The 27,066-nt window shown below is 43.9% G+C and overlaps 1 protein-coding gene across 1 annotated transcript in view; it reads left to right on the plus strand.

Moving 5' to 3' along the window:
• Nucleotides 1–12,768: 12,768 nt before the first annotated feature.
• The window catches only part of GAS6 (growth arrest specific 6), a gene marked incomplete at its 5' end in the record, with an annotated part of 42,976 nt that continues 28,678 nt past the window's right edge, over nucleotides 12,769–27,066 (plus strand). The window contains 2 exons of the mRNA XM_082493781.1: nucleotides 12,769–12,838; nucleotides 13,297–13,463. Coding sequence (XP_082349907.1) covers nucleotides 12,769–12,838; nucleotides 13,297–13,463 — 237 coding nt within the window. The remainder of the gene's footprint in view (nucleotides 12,839–13,296; nucleotides 13,464–27,066) is intronic.

The following is a 27,066-nucleotide window of genomic DNA, read 5'->3' on the forward strand; positions in this document are numbered from 1 at the left end:
CACAGACATCCACTATGGAGTAATCTCTTTTTAACTGATAAGTATGTATTCAGGGTGTGAATCATTTAATTCCAAAGCAGACACTTGAAACAGCTCACACAAACCGTGCCCCTAAAGGTGTCTACAACTTTCTGCTTGCCATGAGGAAAGCCTGGGGTGCGTGGATCAGACACAAACATCTGCTCCAGACGTGTCTAAATGCAGGTGAGGCATTTGCTTCCTCCTGTGCATTTTCCAAGCCACGAGATCTGAGATATGTCTTCCCAAGTCACCCATCCCTACCCCGCGCAGAGTGCCCTTCTTTCACAACAGACCTGGGCTCTGCAAGAACTTTTGGCTGCCAGACAGCCACTCACTCTGTGCTTCGGGCTTTCTTCTCTGATTGAGACAATTCCAGCACAGAAAGCATTAGTTGGGCTCTTTAAGGAATGCTTAATTTTATCTCTTCCCCCCCCCCGCCCCCGCTTCCCACCACGGTAAGCTAAAATAGTTAAATGTTTGGGGTTTGGTTGCATGCATTGTTTATCCATACTGGCTCTTGCTTCTATGTTTAACAGAGGAAATAACTCGCTATGATAAAGTATCACTACATGCTGGTAACATCAGATAAGCTAAGCTGGACAAAAATGTTTTCTTTGGCAATTCTCCACTTTCTTTAATTTGGCCAGAGAACCCATTCTACTTCTGGAAATGTGAAGGCCCCAGTTACACTTGACTGTAACACAAAGAGTTTCACAGTTTTGCTTGTTAAACTCCATGTAGGACAAGGAGAACAATCCTGCTATTTTTTTCCCTGGTGTACAATTGGGCTGATAAGCATCGAGTTGCACATATCAAAAACTCCAGTGAACGTCATTTGCATTACATTTCTGCCTTTCCAGAAAAAAATGAGCCTCTGCAATCTGCTTATCAGCCCCTGTCGGAAGCTGCACAATGCTACAGCGATATATATTTAAAGTTGAACACAAGGGAGGAAAAAGGGAGTGCGCCTGGAGGGACCCCTTTTGGGGTGGAGGCAGCATTCCCAGGCACAGCAGGAGGAGCTGAACATCCCCCTTGTAACTGGTGGGCATCAGAGGGCTCTGCATGTGGCCACAGCTGAGTACCTTGAGTTGAGAAACCTGAAGCTCCGCAGAGGGCAGTTATCTTCACTACATGCAATGAACATATATAGCTATGCAGGATGGGACCACACATGTGTGTGTATATATATATATCTATCTGTGCACATGGGACCACACATGACCATGTGTTATGGGTTAACCTGTGGGCAGAAGTCCCACCAGTGACATTGCCACAGACTCTTAACTTTGCATTTTGCACCTGACACAAAGCTTTGACCTCATGAGCCCTTTTCTGGCAGAAGTTCAGAGTGGGGCACCACCCGTGGGAGACGCGGGGCAGCAGCTGTGCAGTGGGTACGGCTTCTTTCCCTTTCATCTCCCATCAAACGCCTCAAAAAGCTCTGGCTGGCCTTCCTACAACCCCGCCACACTGCACGGCGAGGGCAGCTCTTCTGCTGATGGTGTGTAGCTCCCACAGCCCACAGGCAGCGAGTCCCCCGCGTTCAGGATAACGCATGTGGGATTTAGCGGGCTTCAGCCCCCAAAACCTGCATTGGGTGCGCATTTACTGCACCCGCCTTAAGAGCTGGTGTCTGCGCAAGCGATGGACATACTGAAGATTCCTAGTTTTAACAGAGTTGCCAGTGGTATGGAAAGCTGAGCTACGTTCCCAGTGGCATATAGCGAGCCATGCTGTGAGGATCTTCCTCGCAGCATTATGTACAGACTGAAAGCCTTAAATAGGCCGGATTTATTTGTTGGTTTTTTTTCCCACCCTTTCCTCCCTCCCTCAATACAAACATTTATGTAATAAAATATTTCTAGAGCACAATGTATAAACAATGCACACTTAATAAAAATAAGAACTGGAAAACTTTAGTAAGAAAACAGCTGAACTTAATTTTCTAGCAAGATAACGACTGAAGGGTTTTTCTTCAGATATTCAGGTGTTTTTCTTGCGATAGGTTTGACTTACTCAGGAGTATTCTGCTTAACACTGGTTCCTTAAAGGGATACTTGAATTTTTTTCTTAGTTATAACCAATGTGTAATTTCTGGGACTTGAAATTTGAATTTCTGGTTAAATAACTTAGAGGCACACTATAATTATATGCCTTTTCCTGGCGTAGCTGGTGCCAAACCATAGATGAAAGCAAGTGATTATAGACAAAGGGCAACCACTGGGAGACCGTGTTTTCTTTGGAGAGAGTCAATACAAGTCATTTATGAGTAAATGTAGTGAAGAATCTGCAGCAGAGCCCAGTATCCAGTGTTAGGCTGGGTCCTGTATACAGTCACTGGATAAAATACTGAAAGAGGCTAACATAGGAGACACCCTATTCCCTGCTAAGTGTCCTCTCCATACACCACAGTGTCACAGGTCCCTTCTCCATCACCTCCACTCCTGCATAGCGTTGCTTATAGGAAGTGAGGGTGCGCTCCTCAGGGACAAGGGGTCAGCACCAAAGCCCCAGCCCGTGCCCTGCAGTGGGGATGGATTAGTCTGCCCCTTGCACCACTCTGTAAAAGAGGTTGCTGCCCCTCCAGACCTGCTTTGCCCTGTTTATTCCTTTGAAAGGAGTGTTGCTGCTGTGTTTTGTACAATACACCGGTTTGCCCATGCCAAAATGTGATGGTGCTGAACTGGGTCTTTTGGACCATAGTTCTGGTTCCAGTCCTTAAGATCCAAGAAGGGCTTTAATGATCGTGGTCTAAGTGTAATTCCTTTAGAGGTTTTCTCAACCAGTTATTCACCTCTTCCTGTGGTAGAGCTTGCAGACCCAGCTGGCATGAATGAGAGCAAAAATACATTGCTTTTTGAAGAATCAGACCTTCATTTTTAAATTACTGTTCTGATACAAGCTAAGATGGGCATAACAATTTCTCTCCCTCAACTTCAAAGGACACAATAATTACTTCCTTTTATTTGAGCTCTATTCTATCCAATGGTTTTTCTCTCTTTGCCATAGAAATTTTGCAATCATGTCAAACACTGGTAAGATGGTATTGTAAAACCTAGACACAAAAAAAAACCCCAACCTTGGACTTAAAAAAAAATAAAGACAATTCCAGCTCTTCCTGGGTTTTACGTTTGAACTTCCTCACCTTGAGGCATCAGCTTTCTAGGCTGTAAACAGGAATAATACCTTCCTGTCCCAGAGAAGTATTGTAAGAAGTTTAACTGATTTGTGTTTGTAGGATGCTGGGACATGGCAATACATATGTGGATATGGAGATACATATATGTGCATATTTGTATGCATTGACAGATGGAGATACAGACTGGTTTTATTTTTGTATACGCCTCCTGGTTTTTCTTCTCTTTGCAGTAGCACTATCTCCCTAAAATGCAAAGCTTTCTTACAGACAAGAGAGCATCAAGACATCTACCCGAAGACCAGCTTGCACATGAATGAAACGTGTTTTCTTGACATACACTTCTTGCCCATTTTAAGTACCAATGTTGGATAAAAGCAGCACAACACAGGCTCAAAACCAGCTCCCACTAGCAATGCATTTTCACATTACCATCTCTTTCAGAGCAATCTGTAATTGAAAAGGGAAGCGATACTTCACCTAGATATCCCTCTCCCTCCCTAATTTTAAAATAGCATGTTGCTGAACTATGATTGTTTGAATTTAAACCAGAACAGATCTTCTTTTCTTTCTGTTTCCATTTCCCTCCCAAAGAGGGGACAGGCTCCTGGAGCAGCTCTTTGTTGGGCTGCCTCCCACACCCAAGCCCATATCAATGCCACCTTTTGTTCCCAGGACTTGGGAGCCCTCCTCTGTACCTCACACCTCCTTTTAGTTTGCTGCTTTGCAGTTTTTAGGGCATTCTCCTTTCCTTCAGCATTGGGCTGATCTGGAAATTCCTTCTCTCGATGATAGCAGGCTTACAGCGGGACAACCATCTGCTCTGGCCTGACCACCCCTTCCATTTTTTTTTTTTTGTTTCCCACAAAGATGTTAACAGGCCTCATTCACTTCTCATTCCCTCCCAAACCGGACATCTAGAATTTCCGTTCCAGAAAAAAAAAAAAAAAAAAGCCAAAACAGAACACCTTCTGGTTTAGAATTAAACTCAGAATTATTACGATTACTATTATTACTACTTTTAATACTACTATTACTACTGCTGCTGCTGCTGCTACTACTACTACTACTACTATTATTACTGAAATATGCACATTGCCATTTGGATGGGGAAACCATCATATCAGATATTCTAATTTCTATTCAAAAAGTAAATCTAAATTTTGATATTTTAATACATATCTTTGCATACCCTTTCCAAAAATTACTCTTCAATTTCTTGGTTATGTCTGTTTCTTGTCCTGCTTTGGTACAACCCCCTCTGCTATTACCTTTTCCCCCATCCTTCACACATGCCAGAGGTTACAGCATCCCACTGACAAACCTTGCTGGAACAAGGAGCTAATCAATAAAAGATTACAGAAAGCCCTATTTTCATTTTGTGCCATGGACCTGCTAGAACTCTGCTGCAAAGACTTGTCTCCTTTGTATACAAAGTAATAAAGATGCAGTCCAGAGGGCAAAATGTCATCTTCGTCATATTTAGTAAATATATTTTCAGCAACTGTATGTATATGTCTATATATACACACAACCAAGAAGGCAGGAGTGTGGATGCACATAATATGGAAATAGTGACTGAGTTCTGTTTAAGGCTCTTCACATTTGTGGAATGTGACTTATGTTATCCCTTTTGTTTGCCTTTTAGTTGGGGACAAAAAAAGAATGGATACACTTGGCTTCGGCAAGGAGGTCAGTGTTTCCTGTTGCTAATAGGAAAAAGGTGAGTGACAAAACCAAAGCATTGCCACGCTGATCAGCACAAGTGCTCAGGGATGACTTACCAGCTTTTCCACCTGCTTGAAATAAAGCACATCCACAGGAGAAATGGTCCTTGTGGCAAAAGGTTGAAACAGTTTTGCTTACTTTGCCAGTAAGGAACTATGTTATCCTGGTAAGCAATTCAGAGATGTCGTTAAATGGCTGCTATTTTGTTATATTAAATGATAAGCTCGATTTCTATTCTGGTATTATACAGCTACTTTCAATGCAATTTAACAGCTGGAAACGAGAAGGCAGCAGCTCCTTGTTACCAGGCAACTCCTCTCCCCAGCCACCAGCAGCTGCCCCAGGGACCGGAGCGTAGGAGCTGCTCTGCAGTGACAGCTCTTTGCCCTTCTTCCAAAGCCAGATTGACCCGAGGAGGCTGCTTCAGTGTGGGGTTCCCTCTAGGAGCTCAGAGCATTTGCAAGAGCTACATCTTGTGAAAACTTTGGCTTCGTCTCTCATCACCCCATTGTATTGCATTATATAACTGGGAGGATAGCCACTGACTTCCAATAAGCCAACTTTTTTCTATACACAAGCAAATTTTAACTTACGTGTTTATTGCTTTGAGTTAATGAGCACAATAAAGAACACATCATGCTCTTCTGGTAAGAAGCCCATTTCAAAGGCAGCAATGGCGACCAGTACACTCCCTCCTGCCTCCAAGAGACAGCTCACACGTAATGTCTCTGCAAGTCCGCTTGCCAACTTGGTGTTTATGTTATCCCTGGTGCAATTTTGTAGGGCGTAACACTGTATGGGCTTATATATGTTCTTACTATTTTGCTGCGATGTTCTTTTACTCTTCATGCCACCCTTGAATTTATTTATATTTATTTTAGGCTTCAGTCAAGCAACTGAAAATCCCCTAGAAAACAAGTGCATGTGGAATGCATATGAATATAAACCATGATGACTTCATACATAGTATATTAATACAAAGCTGGCCTAATAAAACACAAATCACATCCACTAGGAATATTTATGAAATAGCTTAGATCACTCAAAAGTTCATTTATATTCAGCGAGTCTGGTTTGGGATTCAGTCTTGTTGAACTTTTGTCCTCGGTGAAGTCAGAAATGGGCTCCATACATTGACACTGCCTTTTCTCTTGTCTCTTTCCCGGCAATCAGACAGGTTGCCATAGTTTCTTCATCAGCGGGATGCCCCATGCTTTAACTCAGCACTCTTCCCGTGGGATGAAGAGAGCAGAGGAGAGAGAAGAAGAAACAGATCCTTCCACGTTGGTGCAATGCTTCAATGCAGGATCCAGTTGTGTTGGCTGCAGAGGAGCATTCAGCAGGCGAACTGATGGCCCTGACGAGAAATGGGTCCCTTGCAAAGGTTATTCCTCCGGTCATTCAGTCCAGCGTATGGACATGGGCATGACTAATACCCGCAGGAAAAGGAGCCTTTCTCTTTTTCTCTCTCCAGCATAAGGTATCACTGTCAGAAATGTGTTTTGGGTCCCTTATTGAAGAGAGATACTAGTTAGGGAGTCTTTTATGAAATTTCTTTTTGAGTAAATGATGTGTGAAGGATGAATAACCTTCCTTCTACATCTCTCTCCTTGCATCCAGCTCCATTTCTTTATCCAAGTCTTTTTTTCTCTCTCTGATCTACATTTGCTTATTCTTCTCATACATTTCTTCCTCCACTAAAATTAAGCATATTTTGAAATTTAACCCTTTACATCTTCATCCAATATATGCTAATTGCTCAAAAGAGTTAAGTGATATAACAGGACTTTTTCTGTGTTTGTTTTATTAGAAAATGCTTAATTCAAACATACTGGATAAGAGGAATTTTATACCATTAGTATTATTGGAGACCTCTTGATGAAATTTCACATCCTCACACAAAAACATTGGCCTGATCTAAACAAAGACACATGTTTGTGTGGTTCCAGGAAGGATTTATATTTGGAAGAGGGGAGAGTCATTTTTCATATTTATCCAGGGATCTGAAAATAGCCTGAATGAAAGCGCAGCTTCTAATTGGTTTTAGTTGCAGTTTCTCATCTTTCTGATGTCACCATTTCTCATCTTTCTACCACCACCATCCTTTTTCATCACCATTCTCATTCTTCATCAATCTGTGTCTTTGAATAAGATTTCACACATGCGTTAGTAAGATCTTTCACCAGCGCTGCACAACCATCTGTTGCTACGTTGAGTGCCTTGAAATCTTCTTAGAAGGCTTCCATCCTATTTTTTTTACCCTTCCATCTTTCTCTTCTCATTAATATACGCGCTTTATAATTTGATTTGTTTTGATTCATTTTACAGACAGACATTAAGTGAAGCTGATGTGTTTCAAACTCTGTTGTTTTTAAAAAGGAAAGTGTGGGCTGTGCAAAAAGCCCCAGCTCAGCAGCACTGCATCAGCAGCACTTTAGAAGAAGGTCCAGCCTGGTCCACCATGCGGATTTCCCAAGCAGTAGGGATTGCATTGGTACCATGAAAGGTTCCTGTCTTGCACTCCGGGTTCGGTTCCTGATGATGACAAGACGAAATCTTAAATTTGGTGCTTTTGTCTGGGAACCCATACATTTTCTCATTAACTTCGGTCCATCTGGGGAAGATCCACACAATGCTTCAGGAGATCTTTCATCTTTAGGTGAAGCAGAAATGCAAATCCTCAGCTCTTCTTCAAAACGACACTGTTTTGGTTAGGATTTTGTGTGTGATTTTTCCGTACAATCAAAATTTGTGTGTGTGTGTGAAGACAGTAGGATATTTGGGGTGCTGCTTTTTTGTTGTAAATTACGTGTCAGGGACGTCCAAGAGCTATTTATATTATAGACTGCCTGGCCACAGTGGTTCCAGTTTGTGAGCTCCCTTCTCTGCCTGCTCACACGTGGGTGAAAAATCAAGATGTTTTTCAACCTCTTCAGAATTTTAATGCCAAATAGCAACTAAAGGAGATACGAAAGAAGCATTTAGCGATGGTATGATGGGTGCTTAATCCTCAAGCAAGAAATCTATGACACTTTAATGTGATATCCTTAACTGGATAACAGAGACGCAAAGGCAGGCAGTAGTAAAGGCAATGGGCTTCCTCAACAAAGCAGTTAACTCCCTGACCTAATGCTTGGATCCCAGGGATCCAGAGGTCTTTTTCAAAATGGAGGAAAGCAAAGCTATTCTGTTCAAAGCTATTCTTTTCAAAGGGAGTAAGAAGTGAAAAGTAGAGTCAGCTATGTAAGGACCTCTTCCAGTTTCTCCTTCTTCTCTGAAACCTCTTCTCACCATGACAAATACACCAGCCCCCCTGTTGAGCTTCCCACCCCCCAGATGCTCGGTGCTAATTGCAGTGTGGTGACTCAGATTGCATAGAAAACAGACCTTCTAGTCCCCCATGCCCACCTCATCCCTTCTGTCCCCTGCAGCGGTACTTAATGAACAGGGAGCTGCAACGTACTGTAGGCTGTGGCAGGAGATTCGGTGCTTTTGCTCAGCGCCATTTAGTCTGGGAGATCACCTGTGGAGGATGGTGGCGTGTTCTGCCCAGGAGTTCGCACGTTGCCTCGCTTGCCGCAGTTAGGGAGTGCCACTGCCCAGACGAGCAATTTGGTTTTGCTGGTGCCTAAAGCCATTTTCAGTCACCATTTTGACCTCTAATGAAAGGAAATCCCACTGACCTGGAACTAAGACAGGAGCGGAGGAGACGACGACAGTTCAGAGCTTCCTGTCTGAGTTTATTTCCTGGCATCAGGCTGCGAATTGTAGTTCACACAACTAAGCAGCCAGTTGCAGATCTTAATGCGCTGAGCATATTTGGCACGTGCCCAGCCTGTAGTGCATTCAGGTCAAGGATCGTGGAATCAGCTTGCTTACTCTCACAGGGATTTGCTGGTTAAGTATGCTGCCTTCCACAATCATTTATTTTTTTTAAATAGTCTGATGTAATCTCACATCCTTTTACTCCTCCCTCATAGAATAGAAAAAAAAAAATATAGGAATGCCATCTCTGGAGCACTTTTGAAGGAAAAAGAATAAGAAATGAACGTGGAATTAAGTGTGTGAAACAGTCGCTTGTCCGTAAAATCTGAGCTACTTTGGCAGTGATGTGGACATAAACCTAACCAATTTTTCCTTGAGGCCAAACAAGTACATTACATGGAAAGGATTCCTTCGGAAGTTTTGAATTCCCTCAGAAGTCAACAAGAACCATCCCCCCCATAGTGCCCCTGGCTGGAGGAATGATGGGTGGAAGGAAGGAAGGGCACACTTGGGAGTCCCCTTCTCTTCTCCATAACTCAATATCTTTGACCCTAAAGTTGTGAGGCCTATTTACTCTTTTTAGGACGTTTTAGCTTCATTCTACAATTTTGTACCTACAAACAATTAGTTGCAGGAACCTAAAGGAACTTTGCTCAGTTACATCTTCTTCCACTACACTTCTGCAGCTTGGCTACATATTACATGCTGGTCTGCACTGAAAGGCAAATGCTACCTTGGGTTTTGTTTTGGGATTAGTTAAGGAAGACGAACCAACTGATATACTCATCAGAATTCAGAATAACTGACTCAAGTTCTGTTACCTGGCAAATAATTTTTTGATTTTTGGTCTTTAATGAACTCCTTCTAGTGATATTTTTAATCACTTCTATCAAAATTTCTTAAATTTGGTGCATATTTCTAAGACCTCACTGGGATGGCTGAGATCAGATGGAGTAAATCCATGAATTCTGAAGAAAATGAAACTCTTGCTTTATGCAACTCATTGCTTAAATCTGCCTTAAATGCTACGGTGCCAGAAGAATGGAAGGTGGAAAATGTGACTGTTAAACGGACTTCTGGGCTCACCCAAATCAGTGTTTGATGTCTGTGCCAGGCAACTTACTGGAAACTATAATAAAGAATAGAATTAGTAAACTGAATGACATGTTGGAGAAGAATCAGCATTGCATATCAAGTAGGATGTAATGTTTTGCAAACCCATTAGAGGTTCAAGGAGTGATTTTTATGTAGATAAGGATGGTTCTCATAATATTACATACCTGGATTTTCAAAAAAAGCTTTTGCCCTGGTCTTTCACCATAGGCACTCAAAGTGTATAGAATGGAATAGAAGGAAAAGGATAAAAAACATCTAAAAGAAAGGGAACTCATCATTAGATTACACAATATAAAGCAGTTTGCAAAACCCTTAAAAATCTCTGTTCAACATCTTCAGACATTTTATGTGAAAGTTTGATGCCATGAGGACAGTTGGCAGATAATGCAAAATTCATCTGAACAGTCAAATCTTAAACTGGCAATGAAGAATTTCAGGAGACTTTTTTAAAAAAGAAATACTTTTCTGTTGGTTTAATAAGCTGATGCACCCATGGAAAGCAACCCTCACCATATGTATCCACGGGTAAAATAGCAGCTCCACTCAGGAAAGAGGTCTCGGACTTTTTATTCATAGCTGTTTCAAAAGAAGAGGTCAGGAAGTAAAAAGGAACCCACGCAATGTTTGGAAATAATAAGAAAAAACAAAAGTAAGACAAAAGCAGGACAGTGCTGCTGTAAACCCACATCTTGAATAGTGCAGGTAATTTGTCCACTTCGACTGAAAAAAAGTAAAATAGGAAAGATACAGGGAAGGAGGAAAACAAAGATGGGGAATGACTTCTGCATGAGGGGCACAGGCTGCAATCCCACAACAGCCTATGGAATTCTTGCTGCAATCCAAATCCATGCTTCCTCCCCTGTCACTGAGCAGGTTCAGCACAGCAACCTGGTAGAAAACACCCGCGCACTAAAAACTGGGAAGAGTTTCCTGCCAGGTGAGCAAGCTGAAACGGCACAGCCACATCTCTGGACATGGGCAGGGGGACAGAGAAGTTGTGGAAGCCCCATCCCTGGAGGTGTTCAAGGCCAGGCTGGATGGGGCAACCTGGTCTAGTGGGAGGTGTTCCTGCCTATGGCAGGGGTGTTGGAACTAGATGATCTTCAAGGTCCCTTCCAACCTAAACCATTCTATGACTCTACGACACACTATGGAGGGAGGAAAGTGGCAGCCAGACCTAGGAAACCTCTGCCTGCAGCTGTAGCTTCACAAGCCATTTCAACCAGCTCTGCTGCTGAAATTAGCAGACCCACAACCCTTTCACTTGCGACTACTCACTGCCACCCCTGAAAGCCTTTCCCTTTTGGTGTTTGTGCAGCTGTGCAGCAACTCAGTTGGGGGAACTGCTCTGAGTTAAAATTAATCATTTCAGTTGGGTTACTCTTATGGGGTTTGCTGCATGCCAGCACGAGAAGTGGATGTGACCAAAGGACGGGAACAAGCAAACGGGGCTGGTGGGACTGCTTCTTTGAGCAATGCCAGCTCAAAGGGGTTTGGAAACAAATAATAGACCAAAGCTCCATAGTTTATGAAAAAGGATGGTTCTGAGAGCATATGAGAGAGGTCTATAAAATGGCATGGTAAAAACAAATAGGGCATAATAATTTACTGTTTCTTAGATGATGAAAATTCAAGTACCCTATAAAATTATTAAGCAGTGGATTTAAAACTAGCCTTTGTGCACATCTGGGACCTTGCTGCCACTCCTGCAGGCCACAAGTACCAATTGATCAAAAAGCTATTTGACAAATGAATGGAGAAGAGGTACATTTGTGGCTGTTAGCATGGCAGTGGACACAGTTTTTACCTAAGAGAGCTCTTCCTCTGCACTTCAGAAGCTGAAAACAGAAAGAAAATATCACTCCTTGGTGGTTTATATGTTTTTATACCTCTTATCTATATACCTACTATTGCCCACTGTCATGCAGAAGATACCAGCCTAGGGATAGTTGCTTTGAACGAGTAGGCTGGCTTTTATGTTTCCATGTAATTTACTTCAACTATACGTAATATAAATACATTTTTAGAATTTTTTACATTATATTTGCAGTAATTTATTGTGGACGCACAAAGTTTGTATCAGATATACCTAAATACTAAAATTACACTAGGCAAGCTCTTTTTTCACACAACCCATTAAAGATGTCTTGAAGAACGTATAGGTTTGGTGTCACTCAAGCTATCTGTCACATTGACCCACCGGCAGGGCAGTACAGATAAGAGGGGTAGCTTTAAAGCGGTGGCAATAGGCAGCCTAAGTGCAGCTCTGAGCCCTGACCCTACAGCTCTGGGTTACACTAACAGGGTTCCCACTTCGGACATGACCCATGTAGCTATGGATGGACGAGGGACAGTAAAGGACAGCTTGCAACATATTGGTGTAAATCACTCCCACCTCCCTCCTGAGGAGTTTGTCCTAAAATACTGGAATAAACCAACAATTTAGTTGTGAAGAAAATACGTATTGGGGTGCGGGGGGAACCCGAGTTTCCAATTTAAAGCAGGACCGGGTTGGGTTCGGTGCCACCTTCCCCCCCCTCGGGTGACGGGCCCCCGAGAGCTGTCTGTCACAACAAGGATGTGCCCTCCAGCACAGCCCGGCGGGAGGCACGGCAGCAGCCTTCCCTCCCACCGCCCCCCCGGGCCCCGTCGTCCGCCCATCGGCCCGACTCCCCCTAAATACCGCCCCCCCCCCCCCCCCCCCCCTTCCCTCCCTCCTCCCTCGGGCAGGTACGCGGGGCCGGGCCGCTGCCCCGCCGCGAGGTGTGTCCCCTTGTTGCCGCGGCTCGGCCCTGACTTGGCGAGCGATTGGGTAGGACGGGCGAGCGGCTCCCCGGCTCTCCCGCCGGGCTCCCCGCCGCCGCGCTCCCGCAGTAGCAGCGCCCTCCCCGCTCGTCGCGCCGCCCGCCCGCCCCGCTCCGCTCCGCTCCGCTCCGCCAGCGCCCGCCCCGGCCCGGCCCGGCCCCAGCCGCCGCCGCCGCCGCCGCCGCCGCCGCATCATGCCGCATCCCGCGGCGCCCCTCGGGGCCGCCCTGCTGCTCGTCCTGCTGGCGGCGGACTCCTGGCAGAGTGAGTACAAAGCATCCTCCCCCACCTTCCCCCGGTGGGCGTGCGGGGTCGGCAGCTGCTGGGGATGGGGGTGAAGCGGGTGGTGGTGGTGGTGGTGGTGGTGGTGGTGGGGTGGGGGGGGGGGGGATGCGCAGCTTCACGGCCAGGGCGAAAGCGGCGGCGGTAGCAGCGGGGGATGCCGGTGCGGCGGCCGCGGGGTCGCCGGCGTGAGGGGCCGCGGCCACCCACGGGTGGGGAGAGGGGGGTTGGTGCCCCCGAGCGAGGGGTGTCCGTGTCCGTCCCCCTCCCTCCCCGGCCGGGCGGTTTGGTGTGCGGGGCGCGGGGTACCGAGCGGCCAGGCGGGCTCAGCTGTTCACCGCTGCCTCCCCTTCCTCCTGCTCCTCTCCTCCTCCTCCTTCTCCTCCTCCTCCTCCTCCTCGGCCCCCCAACCCCCGCCGGCCCGGCGACCGGCGGCCCAGCCGTGCTGCTGCGCGCCCCGGAGGCTGCCCAGTTCCTGCGGCAGCGGCAGCGGCGAGCCTACCAGATCTTCGAGGAGACCAAGCAAGGGCACCTGGAGAGGGAGTGCGTGGAGGAGCACTGCAGCAAGGAGGAGGCCCGGGAGGTCTTTGAGAACGACCCCGAGACGGTAAGGGCGCTGGGGACACCGCGGAAGATTTGGGTGGGTTGTGCGGCTCTGCCCTCCCACCCTCCCTCCATCCGTCCGGCCGGCGGCTGGGCGCCAGCTGCCTGCACAGCTGGGGAAGCCGCTGGGAGGAGGAGGAGGAGGAGGAGGAGGAGGAATTAGAACCATTAGGTGAATGACTGGGAGCCACACGGGGTAACTAGCACAGCCGGCGCAAAGGCTGTGCCAGCACTGTCCAGTTAGAAATGCCACCATGAGGATGGTCTGCGTGAGGATGGTCTGGGTGGGCGGCCCAGCCGCTGGCATGACTGCTGTCTCTGGAGAGTGGAAGGCCCTGTTGACCCATGGAATAAATCCATGAAGCAAGACTAGTGCAACGTAGTGCTGTGGCTTCTCTGTCTGGACACCTTCCCATCCCTCCTTCCTTCACCTTCCCAGCCCAGCTGTGTTTAAAATGCCCTTTTAATGTTGTGGCATATGTCTGAATAGGGTTTTCTCAGAAGAAGTATGTCATAAACACACTTTAATCCTTTTGGGCCATATTCAGCTTGGTCAGCGTTTTGGAATCAGTAGGTTCCGGACCTGTCACTATGACAGCAGGAGAGCACGTGTACAGGAACGTGGTACTGCTGCACTTCTAACACTAAGTGTGGCTTCACACAGTTCCAGCCTGCATACCGCATGCGGAGCTGACTTTCCCAGTCTTCTCAAGGCTGATTTTCACCGCAGTCGTCTTCTCGCTTTGGCCAGCACGTGGATGCAGTTGTGTTGCTTTACTAAGCTTGGCTTACTCTTCCAATTACTTTATACCTCCTCTCTACGCTGTTTTGGATGGGCTGTTCTCATTGCAGAGATTATTTGGCACTGATTTAGCAGTGGGAAGTGGATTTTCTTGGTGTCCAACTGAAGCTTGATACTGCACAGCGTGTTCCTGTTAATGGTATGATGCTCTAGGGAGAAGATAGGACAGAGAGAGAGAGTGTGCGTGTGTGTACACAGAGACACACACACCACAGGCAAGGGAGGGACTCATCAGAGGAGATGTTTTATGCTTCGGTCAGACAAGTCTTGACATGTGTGCTGCATTAGCAGGCTCCGCGCTGGATAGACAGTGCAGTAGCTTGTTGTCACAAGGCAGTAGTAAGTAAGGCAAAAACATTGTGATGCTGGCTTTTCTTTTTGACAGTCTTTGATTTAGAGCTTAATGTGGAGCGCTTGCCCTCGGCACACCTCTTATGTGTACATGTAGTCACATCTGCATGCAGCAGTGTTTGCTTCTGTCCTGTAAAACTGAGCTAATACAGAATATGGATAACTAACATGGTGAGAGGGGCTGGCACAGCTATTGCCATATTCATGTTGAATAGCGTAACTTTAAGCTGAGTATAAATATTCACCATATAGCAGCAAATGCAGGAAAAAAATATCCCAAATGTGATTTTGTAGCACTCTGGAAAAAAAAGGTGATTTGGGGTCACCAGTTTTGCTAACTGACTTCTGGCCGAGAAGGTAGCCCAAGGCGATGCATTGATAGATCAGTTTAGAGGGTGGTAGACTGTGTAAATGTGTCAGGAGTTTTTAACAATATTCAGTACTTATTTTGTATATTGGAAAAAAATTTACAGTTCTCCTACTGTAATGAGAATAGTGAAATTTTGATCTAAAATCTTTTAATGTGTAATATAAATTCTCTAAGATCCAGTCATGCCATCTAAGCATGTTTTGCAGGACAAGACAAACTTTCTGTTGTTGCAAATTATTTTGATTTTTTTGGTGCATTTCCTTTGCTACTGCTGCTAGGTCTCTCTCTAGTTCTGAAAACCCCTGAAGAAATATCATTAAGGCCAGTTGAGCTTCTAGTGTCTGTGTCCCCTTGCTTATTTTACATACACTTATACACCGAAGTACTGTATTTTATAATACTTGTAGGTCTGCAGTGACATAAGATCCTGCCTTTTCTGAGACAACAAACCTCCCAGGAGCCGTGAACTTGCTTTTTACCTGCAGTATATCCTGCTCCTTGCTGTTACTTTGCTTCAGTTTGACTGGGAAGCAAGCGTGCCGCTGCCTGTCAGGGGGATTTATGGCCCTCCCTAGCCATTTTGCAATCAGTGTGTGACATGAAGGCAGCAGCTGCTGTTCAGTAGCAGTTTTCTAATGCGTGGTGACAGAGGTCATGTATGCAAGCTGTTATTACTCTATGCATTGGAAGCCTTCAGTGCTTTGTAAGGCATAGGTGACTACTACTCCGGCAGTATCTGTGGATTTGATGGACAAGAGTATTAATACGCATCTGAGGTCATGGCAGTGTTTCTTAAATGCTAGGAAGTTATCATGCTGTCATTTCACCGGTGCTGCCTTGTAGGTCCTGTCCTGGTGACTGACAGCAGAAGGAAGCTAGCTGAGACAGGCTTTGACTCAGGAAAGATGAAAACTTGATAAACAGCGCCCAGCAGTTTGAGGAATTACAAGTAACTGCAGTCACGCTTCAGCGTATTGTCAGCCTGCAGCTGGTCCGTGCTGGTAAAGTGAGGGCTTTTTATTGACCGGGGAAATGTACAGATTGCTGTTGACAGCTGTGATTCCTTGTAGTTGAGGAAGGCTGACATTTTTGTCTCTGCCTGCTGAATCTGGTCACAGAGGTGAACCACTTAGGTCACAAGGGAAAGAAACAGCCACAGCACTTTCTGCCCTGCGCTGAGCCCTGTGGCTAAGCTCGCAGCAGCAAGCTGTGGGGAGCACGTCAGTGCGCTGCTCATCTGTGCTCTTGCATCTCCCGGGTTTTATGCTTTAAAGCACCAGGTGAGCACGAATGTAGGTATTTGGCTATTTACTGTCCCGTGGGTGCAACGGTCTTGCAGCCTTGACAATTGAAGGTTAATTTGAGATTAGTTAAAAGCTTGCTGCTTCTATTCGTCCTCAAGAAGAAAGGCTTGCGATGTGAGCACAAATGTGTTGTCTCTCTTCCCTGTCCCCCCCCCCCCCGCCATCAGATGATCTAATGAAATGTATGAGACTTCCTTACAAACCTTGCCATTCTTTACTCCCCTGTGGCTGTGTGAAGAGAATTTCAAGGCCTAATTTCCAGAACTGTGACTTAAAGATGTGATAGGAAATTGCATTAACTGGGTCAATCAGACAGCACCAGAAGTTCAAGTAAGATGAAGCGAGGCTGTAGCGTAGCTTGCGTGATGCTTCCCAGGTAAAACCATAGCTCGATCCAGCCCATTATAACATCTAGCCAAGAATAACATTTTATGGAAAGATACCTACTGAAGCAATGGAAGGCACGGAAAAAAGGTGCTCTGGTATAGGTAAACAGTCTATTTACTGATCTATCCAGTAAATAGGAATGAGATGTACGTTTACCTATACCAGAGCACCCTTTTTCCGTGCCTTCCATTGCTTCAGTGATCAGCTTTCTGAAGCAACATCTGCAAGCCGTCAGCAGAAGATACACATTCTCTGAAACCCGAATGCGGGTGTTACCACATGTGTGATTACTTACATCAACTGCTAAGAATAGTGTATTAGGCGGGGCTAAATAGCCATTCATTTGCAGGCCGGTGCAGCTTTTGTCTTTTATGTTACGGAAAATATAAATATCAGCTTGTCCAGACTGGAGGAAGGAAGATCAATTGAAACATTTTTAGACTGTTTTTTTTTTTTTTTAGGAGGCAGAGCAAAATTCAGTCCACACCATTTGTATGACTATACATGGTAAAAACAAGTGTAAACCTAGGTTAATGAGTCTTGCAGCCTATCTTTTTTTATGAAGCTGATTGTAATATCCTTAGATATTATTGCAGAATTCTGGGGTGGTTCCTGTTTTATAATTTCATTTATGCTAGAGGTACCAAACAGAAAAATGAAAAGATAATATGGAGGGAAAAAAAATAAGGTTGGAAAACATGTTAATGGGAGGTATGAGGACTGTTTCTAAATGTGATCTATTAAAAAGATACACTAGGTGTAATAGATGGGATGAAGTTGCAAAATATCTTAGATATGGAGATAAGAATGTTACCTTAGTTGAAATGTTGATGAGGCCTTATAAAAAGCAGTACCGCAGAAGTATTTGACCTTGGTATGCAGTCAAGGTATTACAGCTTGTTAACCAACTGATAAACTGTTCAGGAATTTGGTTGACCTGTTCTAAAAATGTGGTCATCCAAGCGTGTAAAACAAAGGGCAGAAGGGAGCGTAGTTGCTGGTGATCTTGGAAACGTTGGATTTCACTGAAGAATAAATACAGCAAAAACGTGTCCTTGTGTAAGGAGTTTCTCTGTTTTGAAAGGCTCAGCATACGGAAAGGTGTTTGAATGCAGCCTCTTATCGTTTGGTACCATAGCGTGTCAGTATGGCATCTGCCACTGCACATCTTGCTTGCTGTTGTTAACGTTGAAGAATTGCTGGTCTTCTTGCAGGTCACCATTGAAATTGCCGTGCTGAATACTTTGAAAGCTGTTTGGCCCACCAGAAGCACTGACGTAGGTCAGCCTGGCCACCTGTGTTTACTGTTTATGGATTTGTCCCTGTATAGAGTACCATGGAAAGCCAGCTGGTTTCCACATGCGTGCAGAATGAACATCTGATTACAGGCATCCACGTGACAAGTTCTCTACTTTGTGAGGGACTTGCCTCCAAACTCTTGTTAAAATCTATGGCTTGTCAGATACACAAAACACTGGTGGAGAATCACAAAGTAACTCGGGCTGAAAGGGGCTCAGGAGATCTCTAGTCCACTCATCTAGTCCAGCCTCCCACTCATGGCAAGGGCAGCGGTGAGCCCAGACCGAGCTTTTTTGGACTATTTGCAGTCATGTCTTGAAAATTACTGATCCTAACAAATCATCCAGCGATGTCAGCATTCTTTATGCTAGGCTGGGTTTAATGAGAAGCCGAAATGCAGATGAAGCAATATATAGGGTGTGGTAATGGTCATTTTGGTTGTGTTTCGTAGCGTTGCTGGCTCATTGGTTTTATTTCTTTCTTTGTTCCATTATGTGACATGGTCATGATAACACAGATGAGCTGCATGCAAGGACTAGAGTCATCCAAACTTTATGCTGATCTTTTAGGAGGGGTGCTTGGCAGACAATATTTAAATCTTATTTCTAAGAATAGCAAGGTAGATAACACATTTGCAAATACTAATCAGAAAAGTATGAAGGCATGTAGAGGGAGGAGAGGAGCTACTGGGAGAGCTAAGCAGTATAAAATTTCTTTGAGTAATTTAGTGAATGTTGTGTAGTCTAGACATGAAAAATACTGATATCATCTTTGAATAGACATGCCGTTATCCCTGTATAGAATATTCTTTTCTAGAGCCAGGCAAAAAAACTTATTTACTGGCTGTGAAAATTCTTCTCAATATACCAATTTATTATGGCATTTTGGCAGAGTGTGGAGGGATGGCTAGATTTATAGCTGGTATAAATTTTTGTATCTCTTCTTGTTGGAGCAAAATTCATCTTAGAGAAGGAAAGAATTACCAGAGAACTCTGTGCTGGTGATTTAACCTGCCTGGACTCAGTATATGGAAGGATGGATTCCCAGGCACAGTGGTACCTGCTTAATAGATTTTGAGAAAGGAAATAAGGGGAGATTTAGACATTTGTCCAGGAATGGCTTGAAGGAGAGAAGAATGAAGTAGAAAAGTTTGAGTGCCCAGATGTATGCCACAGTGGCATCCCAGATTTCTGCTGGAATGAGGTCTGGGTGTGCACCAGTTGTTCTCCTTTCCCTTTTTTCCTTCTCCCTATGGTTTCTCATAAAGGAAACAGAGGATGGGAGAGAATTGTACCAAGCTCCAGTGGGTCTAACTGATTTGGAATGCAAGCAGATTGGGACTGTGGAGCAGGATGCATCTATCTACTTGGTGGTATAGACACAGCGTTTGTTTGTGGTGATAGAGTTCAGTAGCAGGAGGGTGACAAAAATACTCCTGCCTGCCTTAGAAGGCAGGTCATATGCTTATTAGCTAAATGCTGCTTTACCAAAAGTTAATGAGAAGGGTTTGCTGTTGGTGGAAGCAGACACAGCTCCATCAACTCTGCTGGACTCATACCTACCTGATCTTTATCTGTTTCCACTCGTGTGAGTTTAGCCCAAAAGTTCAGAGCAGACCTGGAAATACTGAAACACCACATCATGAAAGTACTACATGCTAAACCTCCTGTGCCACTCGAAGGAAGGAACAAGAGAAAACAAAAGTGGTGAATATTACACTGGGGGGAGCTGTTTGAAGATAGGGTGGAAAAAGATGCTAAGAATTGTAAATTGAAGCAGGGGGATTACACAGGTTTGGGTCAAGAAGGAAGATAATGGAAAAAGAAGACAAAGTTATTAAGTCAGTTTTTTAGAGGAATACAATAGGTCTTAATAAATATGTGAGGGGGTGAAGCCAATTAAAAATTAAAAAAAAAAAGTGTTGTGGCTAAGGGGTCATTTAATTTTCTTTTTAAATTAAAAAAAGAGGAGCAGTCTACTGGGAATACAGAGTTTGTTAGTACAGCTGCAGGAGAATCAGGTAAGAGAAACATTGAATCTGTATAAATTGGCAGCTGTGGTTCACATGTGCTCCAGACTCTAAGTGAACTTAATGAATTACAAGCAATTACTTTCCAGTAAGTGTGAAGAACAAGAATGGAATCAGCATCAGAGATTTAGAAGAAACTGAGGATGGACATAGCAAGGGAGCTACAGACAGCATGAGTGCTCTGGAAACTGTGGGACACAGAGCTGGGGTACGAAGAGGGGAGAACTTTGGGGCAGGACAGTTACTAAAGAAGCAGCAAAAATGTTCATTATCTCTTACTTCAGTCCCCAGTGAAGTAACTCAGCAAATGCTAAATGACTAAAACCTTGGCGATTTGAATGGAAAGGGGAGCAATTTTACTCCAGTCACATCACAATCTTTTCAGGCTTTGGTTTCACATTTGGGAACTCAGCTGATCGAGCTGGAGTAAGCAACCCCCTTGCCTGTTCTGTTCACACTGCCTGTACAGCAATTTGTGCAACTGCATGCACCGATTTAAGGAACTGACCTAAAGAAAAGTGGTCTGGAGAAAAAAAAAAAATGATCATTTTGCAGCTGGATCATTTCCCTGGTCCAGGACACAAGGGTTGCACCAACAGATTGCAAATGACAGCGTAGGTTTAGGATGGGAAGGCCGGGTGCCAGGGGAGAAGCAGAAAGGGTCGTCACAGCTCATGCTGTCAAAGAAGTGAATGAATAACCAAGCCTTGGAGAATCTGACTGAAGTTTTTCAGCAGGTCTCCTTTCCATATCTGTACCTTTGTCACTGTTTTGTTATGTCCTACTGTTTGAGAGGCTCTCTACACATGCACGTCTGTGGGAAAGTTTCCTTATTTATTGTTTTCTTCCTGTTCATTTGAGTGTCAACAGTGGGACCCAGAGGAAGAGCAAAGCTGAGAAGTCAGGAGGATACCTGGGGAGGGGGACAAGTGTTGGTGTTGTCTTCACTCCGCACACCTGCCAGGGCAGAAGGGTGCATAAATGAAGAGGTAAAAGGAGAACGGGTCATGGTTGCACTGAACAAAATCACGTGCATCTGGAGAGCTACCACATTTGGCCGACTCCTGGAACAGGGAGTCCTAGTTCAATTCCAGAAAACATTTAGGACAGGAACAGAAAATGAAAAGTTACTTAGTTATTAAAATAATGAACAGGGAAGTATGAGAACAGATTCTCTCACAAAGGCCTAGTGTTGTCTCAGATGTCACTTCCCTATTCCTCGCTTGCCTGTCCTCTCTGAGGCCAAATCCAGTGATGCCTTAAAGTGGCTGTTCCTGTGAGTTGCAACCTCTGCAGGTAAGCAAAAAACTAAGAAACTGTATCATAAGATTACAGGAAGGGGAAACCCACAGTATTTTGTCACTTCAGTGGATAGAATGCTACTGAGCCTGTAAGAGAGATCACAAACATTTAAATCATGTTGCATGGGATATATAATCTGTTCTATTTTAAATATGGCTTAAATAATTAAAGAGTAATGACACAATATAGGATGTTGAAGGGAGACAGCCTTTTACTTATTCTAGGTGTTTTGTCAGATCCTGCTTTGCTTAACTTGACTGAAGTTTCTAAGTGAGCATCAGTTTAACCACACATACAAATATTGTAACTATTGCAACAAGTCATGATTCAAACAAGCAACACTGAGTGAAGATCTGTTATCAAATTGGGATCTTCTTTTCCAACTGCACATTAATACAGCTGGAAGGAAAGTAGCCTTTCAATCCTGAAGCAGTAGAGGAAACCTCAATGCATTCCTGATGGGATTGTGTCAAGACGAACTTAAAAGCACATGCAACCAGTTCATTGGAATCACTCTACAGATGATTTTTGTTGAAATATTTGGCCCTTGGCATCAGTTACATCCATTTCACACCGTTACTGTCCAATCAAACCCTGCCTCAGGCCACATGTAGCAATCATCCCTGTGCGCCCCCTGCATCTTCACAAATGTAAAGTATCTGTGTTTTGCTTGGCTGTGAGATACAGAACATTTTTTTTTTCTCTTTCCATACTTTTTTTTTTCCTGTAATTGTTCATTCTAATAATTGGTGGGTTTGTCCTCATTGCAGAGCAACATCTTTTGCTGAAGTGGCACCTCAGTAAGCTGTTGGGAAATAGTCCTACCCCTCAGAAGAGGGCAAGGGAAGGTATGACAGTAGATGGGTTTTGTTTCCAGCCTTCTGGATTCTGCAGATATGCCTGGTCTCTATGAAATGCGTGATGCTGGAGACCATGCTCTTGAATGCTTCTTGTTTGAAAAGATAACAACTTGGTGGAAGGGACAGTCAGAGTCTTTGTGCACCAGAATAGCTGGACAGTGTGAAGTGGATACTTTGCAAAGGGACACAAAATCTAAAAGCTACCCTAAGCACCTGTAACTTAGGAGGTAGGAGATGAGACTTGGAGGCTGCTTTTGGACTGTATTACAGCCTGCTTGCTTCTCTAAAGCCTCGCTTGCCAAATGGTGGAGAGAAGTCCTTTTTGATCCTTGCATGGAGAATGCAGATTGCCCAAAAGCAAAATAGGAAGCCAACTAATTGACTGAGTGTAGGTTTCCTCACAATGAGCAGGAAAGCTTGTGCAAGCAACGTGGCATTGGTTGGAGCAAAAATTCTGTAACTATAGCTTTCAAATATTTAAAATTCTGAATTGCAGGACTGTTTAATTACATTGTATAGGAGGAAGACCTAATCATTCAGCATGAGATTTGCTATGCATCAAAAGCCTAGAGCTGAGTTTTAAAAAAGGTAGAGACCTCTTGAGCATAAATGAGGTTTACATTCTCAGGTTATAACAGTTAAAACAACTGTCAAACCCTAAGTTGTAGCCAGTTATGGTTGGTAGTGGCCATTTCTTTGCAGGCCCGCAGTGTGGAAACACGAAGTACATTTATAAACAAGGAGGTTAGGCCATGCCCAAGAAAAACGTTCAGTCCTGAAGGAAAGAGGAAAAGGGAGAGTCATTATATGGAAATGAGAAAAGGGCATAATGTGGGAGCTGTTGCTGCTCTCTAAGAGGTAACTAGGTAACTAAGAAAGTGCTTTTTAGAAATTACCATTCCTAACACAAGCCTGTGAGATCCTCCAGTGTTAGCAGTGCTGCAGTCACAGAATCGCAGAATCACAGAGTGGTGGAGGTTGGCAGGCACCTCTGGAGGTCGTCTCCTCCAACCCCTCTGCTCAAGCAGGGCCATCGATGGCCAGTTGCCCAGGACCACTAACAGTCCTTCTGTAAGGAGGATAAACTACTAAACCTATCACATAAACTACATTTATCTGCTGCCACTACAGCTCAAACTTGATTTGGATTAGATTCAGTGCTGATCAGGCTTACCTGACCCAGTCCTCCAGCAAAACAAACAGAAGCAGTTGGCAGGCCCTTTTGGCTGAGGTTTCCAGTGTTGCCAATTACTTTAAACAACAGTGAGAACATTTTCCTGGTGTAGACAGGGTCATTGTTATGTTTTCAGAAGGGCTATTTTTATACAGTGACTCATGTTAATGCCTGTTCTGATTTGGTGTTCTTCCATCTTCTCTAAAAATGTGGCAGGACTAATGCATACCCAGCATAATTTCACGAACTTCTGGATTTTACCATTACCATTTGGCCATCGAGTTGAAAATAGATGGTGACCCCAGTCACATTGTAGGTTGCCTTTGGCAGGGAAGCTGATGTAGGTACTTCTGCCCCTTTGACTCCACAGCCCTGCCATGAATTCTTACGTTCTCCTCAGTTGTTTCAATGCAGGGTATTGGGGGGGGAGGGGACTCCACAGAAACTATTCTTAACTACTTCACTGCAACCATTAACATTTGGAAGAAAAAAACAAGTATAAAAAAGAACAACCTGGAGTTTTTTTGCGGGGTGGGATTTGTTTGGGTTGGCTTTTTGAAGACAATTTTAAACTTATGCTCTCTTTTCATTTTAGATATCCACACTAGGTGTCATAGTGGTTGTGTTATAAGGGCAGGAATAAGCTCTGGATGTAGGTGGAAGAGGGACTTCTTAACCCCATGCAAAAATGTTTGGTGCCACTCTACGCTGAAATAAAAGCATGCGGTCTTAGGCCTTGCACTACTGTTGTGGAAACCAATAACTGTTTAATGCATCGAAAGACTTGCTTCTAGCATGTACATGTGTTCGTGTAGAAGGGGTGGGGGCTGTAGGGCTTAAATCTTTTCTGTTAAAGCACAGCCCTGTCTCCTGGACAGCAAGGGAAAGGTCTCTGGAACTGAGCTGAAATAAGCAAGCCAGGACCTGCCTGGAGGGACTGGCCTCGTGCCGTACTTTCCACTGCACTGAAAGGTCGGAGACTTGTAGATGTGAGGCACTTCCCAGTCTCTCCTCTTCCTCCCTCTTTACCTGAGATGTCTGCTGAGCTGTACTTCTGGTGGCACGTGACACGTGGTGTGTGACTTATGCTCCATGCAGGGCTGCAGGCAGAGGGTGTCCTGGTGCCCGGCCCTTGATGATTGAAGCTTCTGGTGTCCCGGTCATACTGGTTGGTATGTGGGAACCAGACAGACAGAAAGCGTGTTGGGTCCCCAGAAACAGGGGTGTAAACACGTTAAGGTTTTCTTGGTAGGAGCAGGCATAGAGGTTGGCGTTGCTGAAATTACTTTTGTGAAGGTTGGTCTCTTGTGGCGGCTGGTGCTTCTGCAAGGTATTGTCTTCCTCTTGCATGCACTGGGACGTTACTACTGGACAGATGGGTTAGAAAGCTTGGTGAGATCAGCGTCTGTCAAACAGATTATCCAAAGGATGTTTATGTCCAATATGCATTTGTTTATAGCTTTTTATTTTAAAAAGCCCATTGCTCTTGCTTTTATTTTCAGCAGTATTTAGGAAAGTAAATCCAAAGGGCAAAAGCTGACAACATTTAAATGTTGACTTCTTTTACTGGAGTCCAGGCTGAAAATTTAATACTTACTATAATTCTGTGGTGACTTTTGCAACCACAGTGGTCACAGTTAAATAACTTGCATTTTCATCTTGTGAATACTGGGTGGCTTTCTGGATGGTGAGGTGTTTGGTGAGCCTGAAATTGAAGGTGACTAGTTGAGAAATCAGCAAAGTAGTAACAGAGAATCTTTGCTAGTCCTTGTTAGCAAGCCTCAAGCATTTCTTTTGGCATTTTTGGTGGATCCTGAAAATACAATTGAAGACTTCTGGTGGAGGGAAGATGAGTCTCAGACTTTTACCAGGGACCTAACTCTGTATAGAGTTTTCATCTTTCCTGACATCTGTGGGTCATAAAGTATTACTACAGTGCAGAAGACTGAAAAGGCGTTGAAGAGTTGAGGGCTCACACACAGGTGATAATGCATGTCTGGCTATCACTTTGTGCAGCTTAGGCACAACTTGAATTTTTAACTGGGAAAACTTCTCATCAGTGTTTTTTTGAAAAGGGACTGCTACTTTCAGTTAAAGCAAGTTCCTTTTCTCAATGTGGAAGATCATTTGTCCTTCATTCTTGATTAATCTTTTCACTGAATGAAAATACATTGTCATTGTATTTCCAGAAGCCTGTTGTAAGGAAAATTGATTACAGAGAAAAATGAAAAGTTAATCATACAGGAATGTGTAACGTTAGAACCTGCGATCATGTTGCTTTATTTTCGAATGATATTATCAGCAGTTCCTGTAGACCTGGAGAAGTGCCGCTGATCAGCAAGTAGATTTGTATAACATAAGCAAATGAGGAAGAGAGGGAAAGAAGGGTTAAATTTCTATTAATAGCCTCCCGTTTAAATTACTTACCTCTGTTAAATACCTTGTGAAATTAAGCTTGTGGTGGTTCAGCGTCTTGGAGTTTCGCACTTCTGCTGTTGCAACTGGCATTGAATCAATATACAGTCGCTTTTCATTTGGAAGGTTATTTGTGCAATGAAAGTAACCAGTTACCTTAATCTTTCATTCAAACGTAAACCCTATACAACTTTTCTAGCACTCAACTCATTCAGCAGAGGTCAAGGAGAAAATGAAGTTTTATGCCTTTGCCATCACTGACTTGGAGCAATGAGGCCAGTAGCCATGAATATGAAAGCTCCTATTTCTTGTCCTGTGAGTGCAGAGAAAGTTGTTCTTGCCAGTGTCTGAATTATCCTGTTGGTGGTTAAACACATCTGCACATTCTTGTGACGTATTGAATAAAGGGGAAATAATGAAAAAGCGTTTGGAATATTTTATCACAAGCTGCTATCTTTTTCTCAAGTGCTGGCTGAAGTTCAGTTTGCGGTTATAGCACAGCTGGGCACTCATCTGAATACTTAGACTGTTTAGATTTAGTTTTATTTTGACTGTATTTTTTTACTTCTCTTTTCCAAAACTAAACGTAAAAAAAAAAAAAAAAAGAGAGAAAGGGGACAGTAGTGAGTTCTAATCTCCTCACTCAGTATGTTAACCCAAAGAGATACCACAAAGCTCAACCTCAGAAGGTGCCAAGCATATTACCCTTGGGTCAGAATAGAAAATTAGAGTAAGTATAAGCTACTTCTACTTCTTTATTGATGCTCTCATGATTTAGGCTGAATATTTACATGGTGCATTTCAGTAACTGGAGCATATTTGCCAGAAGCAATTGATTTTTCTGGAGGATGACAGCAATGCAAAACTTTTTGTTTATATGACCTTGTCAACCAATTGATTGCATTAGACCGTCCAGGTCAAGTTGAATCACGGTGTATGCCTGTCTCTGTTGTAAGTACATGTCTGTATGTATACATGAGCTTATCCAAACACCTGCAATAAGAGGAGAAAATACAATAGTTTCTTATCTTGCATGAAGATAGACCAAATTAATTTTGTAGAATACAGGATATTTACTGTCGCAATCTCAATGCAGATAGTGTTGTATGAAAATTGCTTAAGTTGTATGAAAGAGAATTCTACTGTGCATATGTTTTCATATTAGCTGAGAAATGGTTTATTTTAACAAAAAAATAAGCACTGATACAATCCATAAGTTTTCCCTCATTGCACACCCCAGTTAGAATTTTAACAGCACTTGAACTAGTGACTTACACATTATGAAATCGAGTATGAAGTGAAGTTGGAAAGAAA

Source organism: Vanellus vanellus (assembly GCF_965231255.1).
Source record: "Vanellus vanellus genome assembly, chromosome: 1".
In the NCBI taxonomy this organism is placed as follows: domain Eukaryota; kingdom Metazoa; phylum Chordata; class Aves; order Charadriiformes; family Charadriidae; genus Vanellus; species Vanellus vanellus.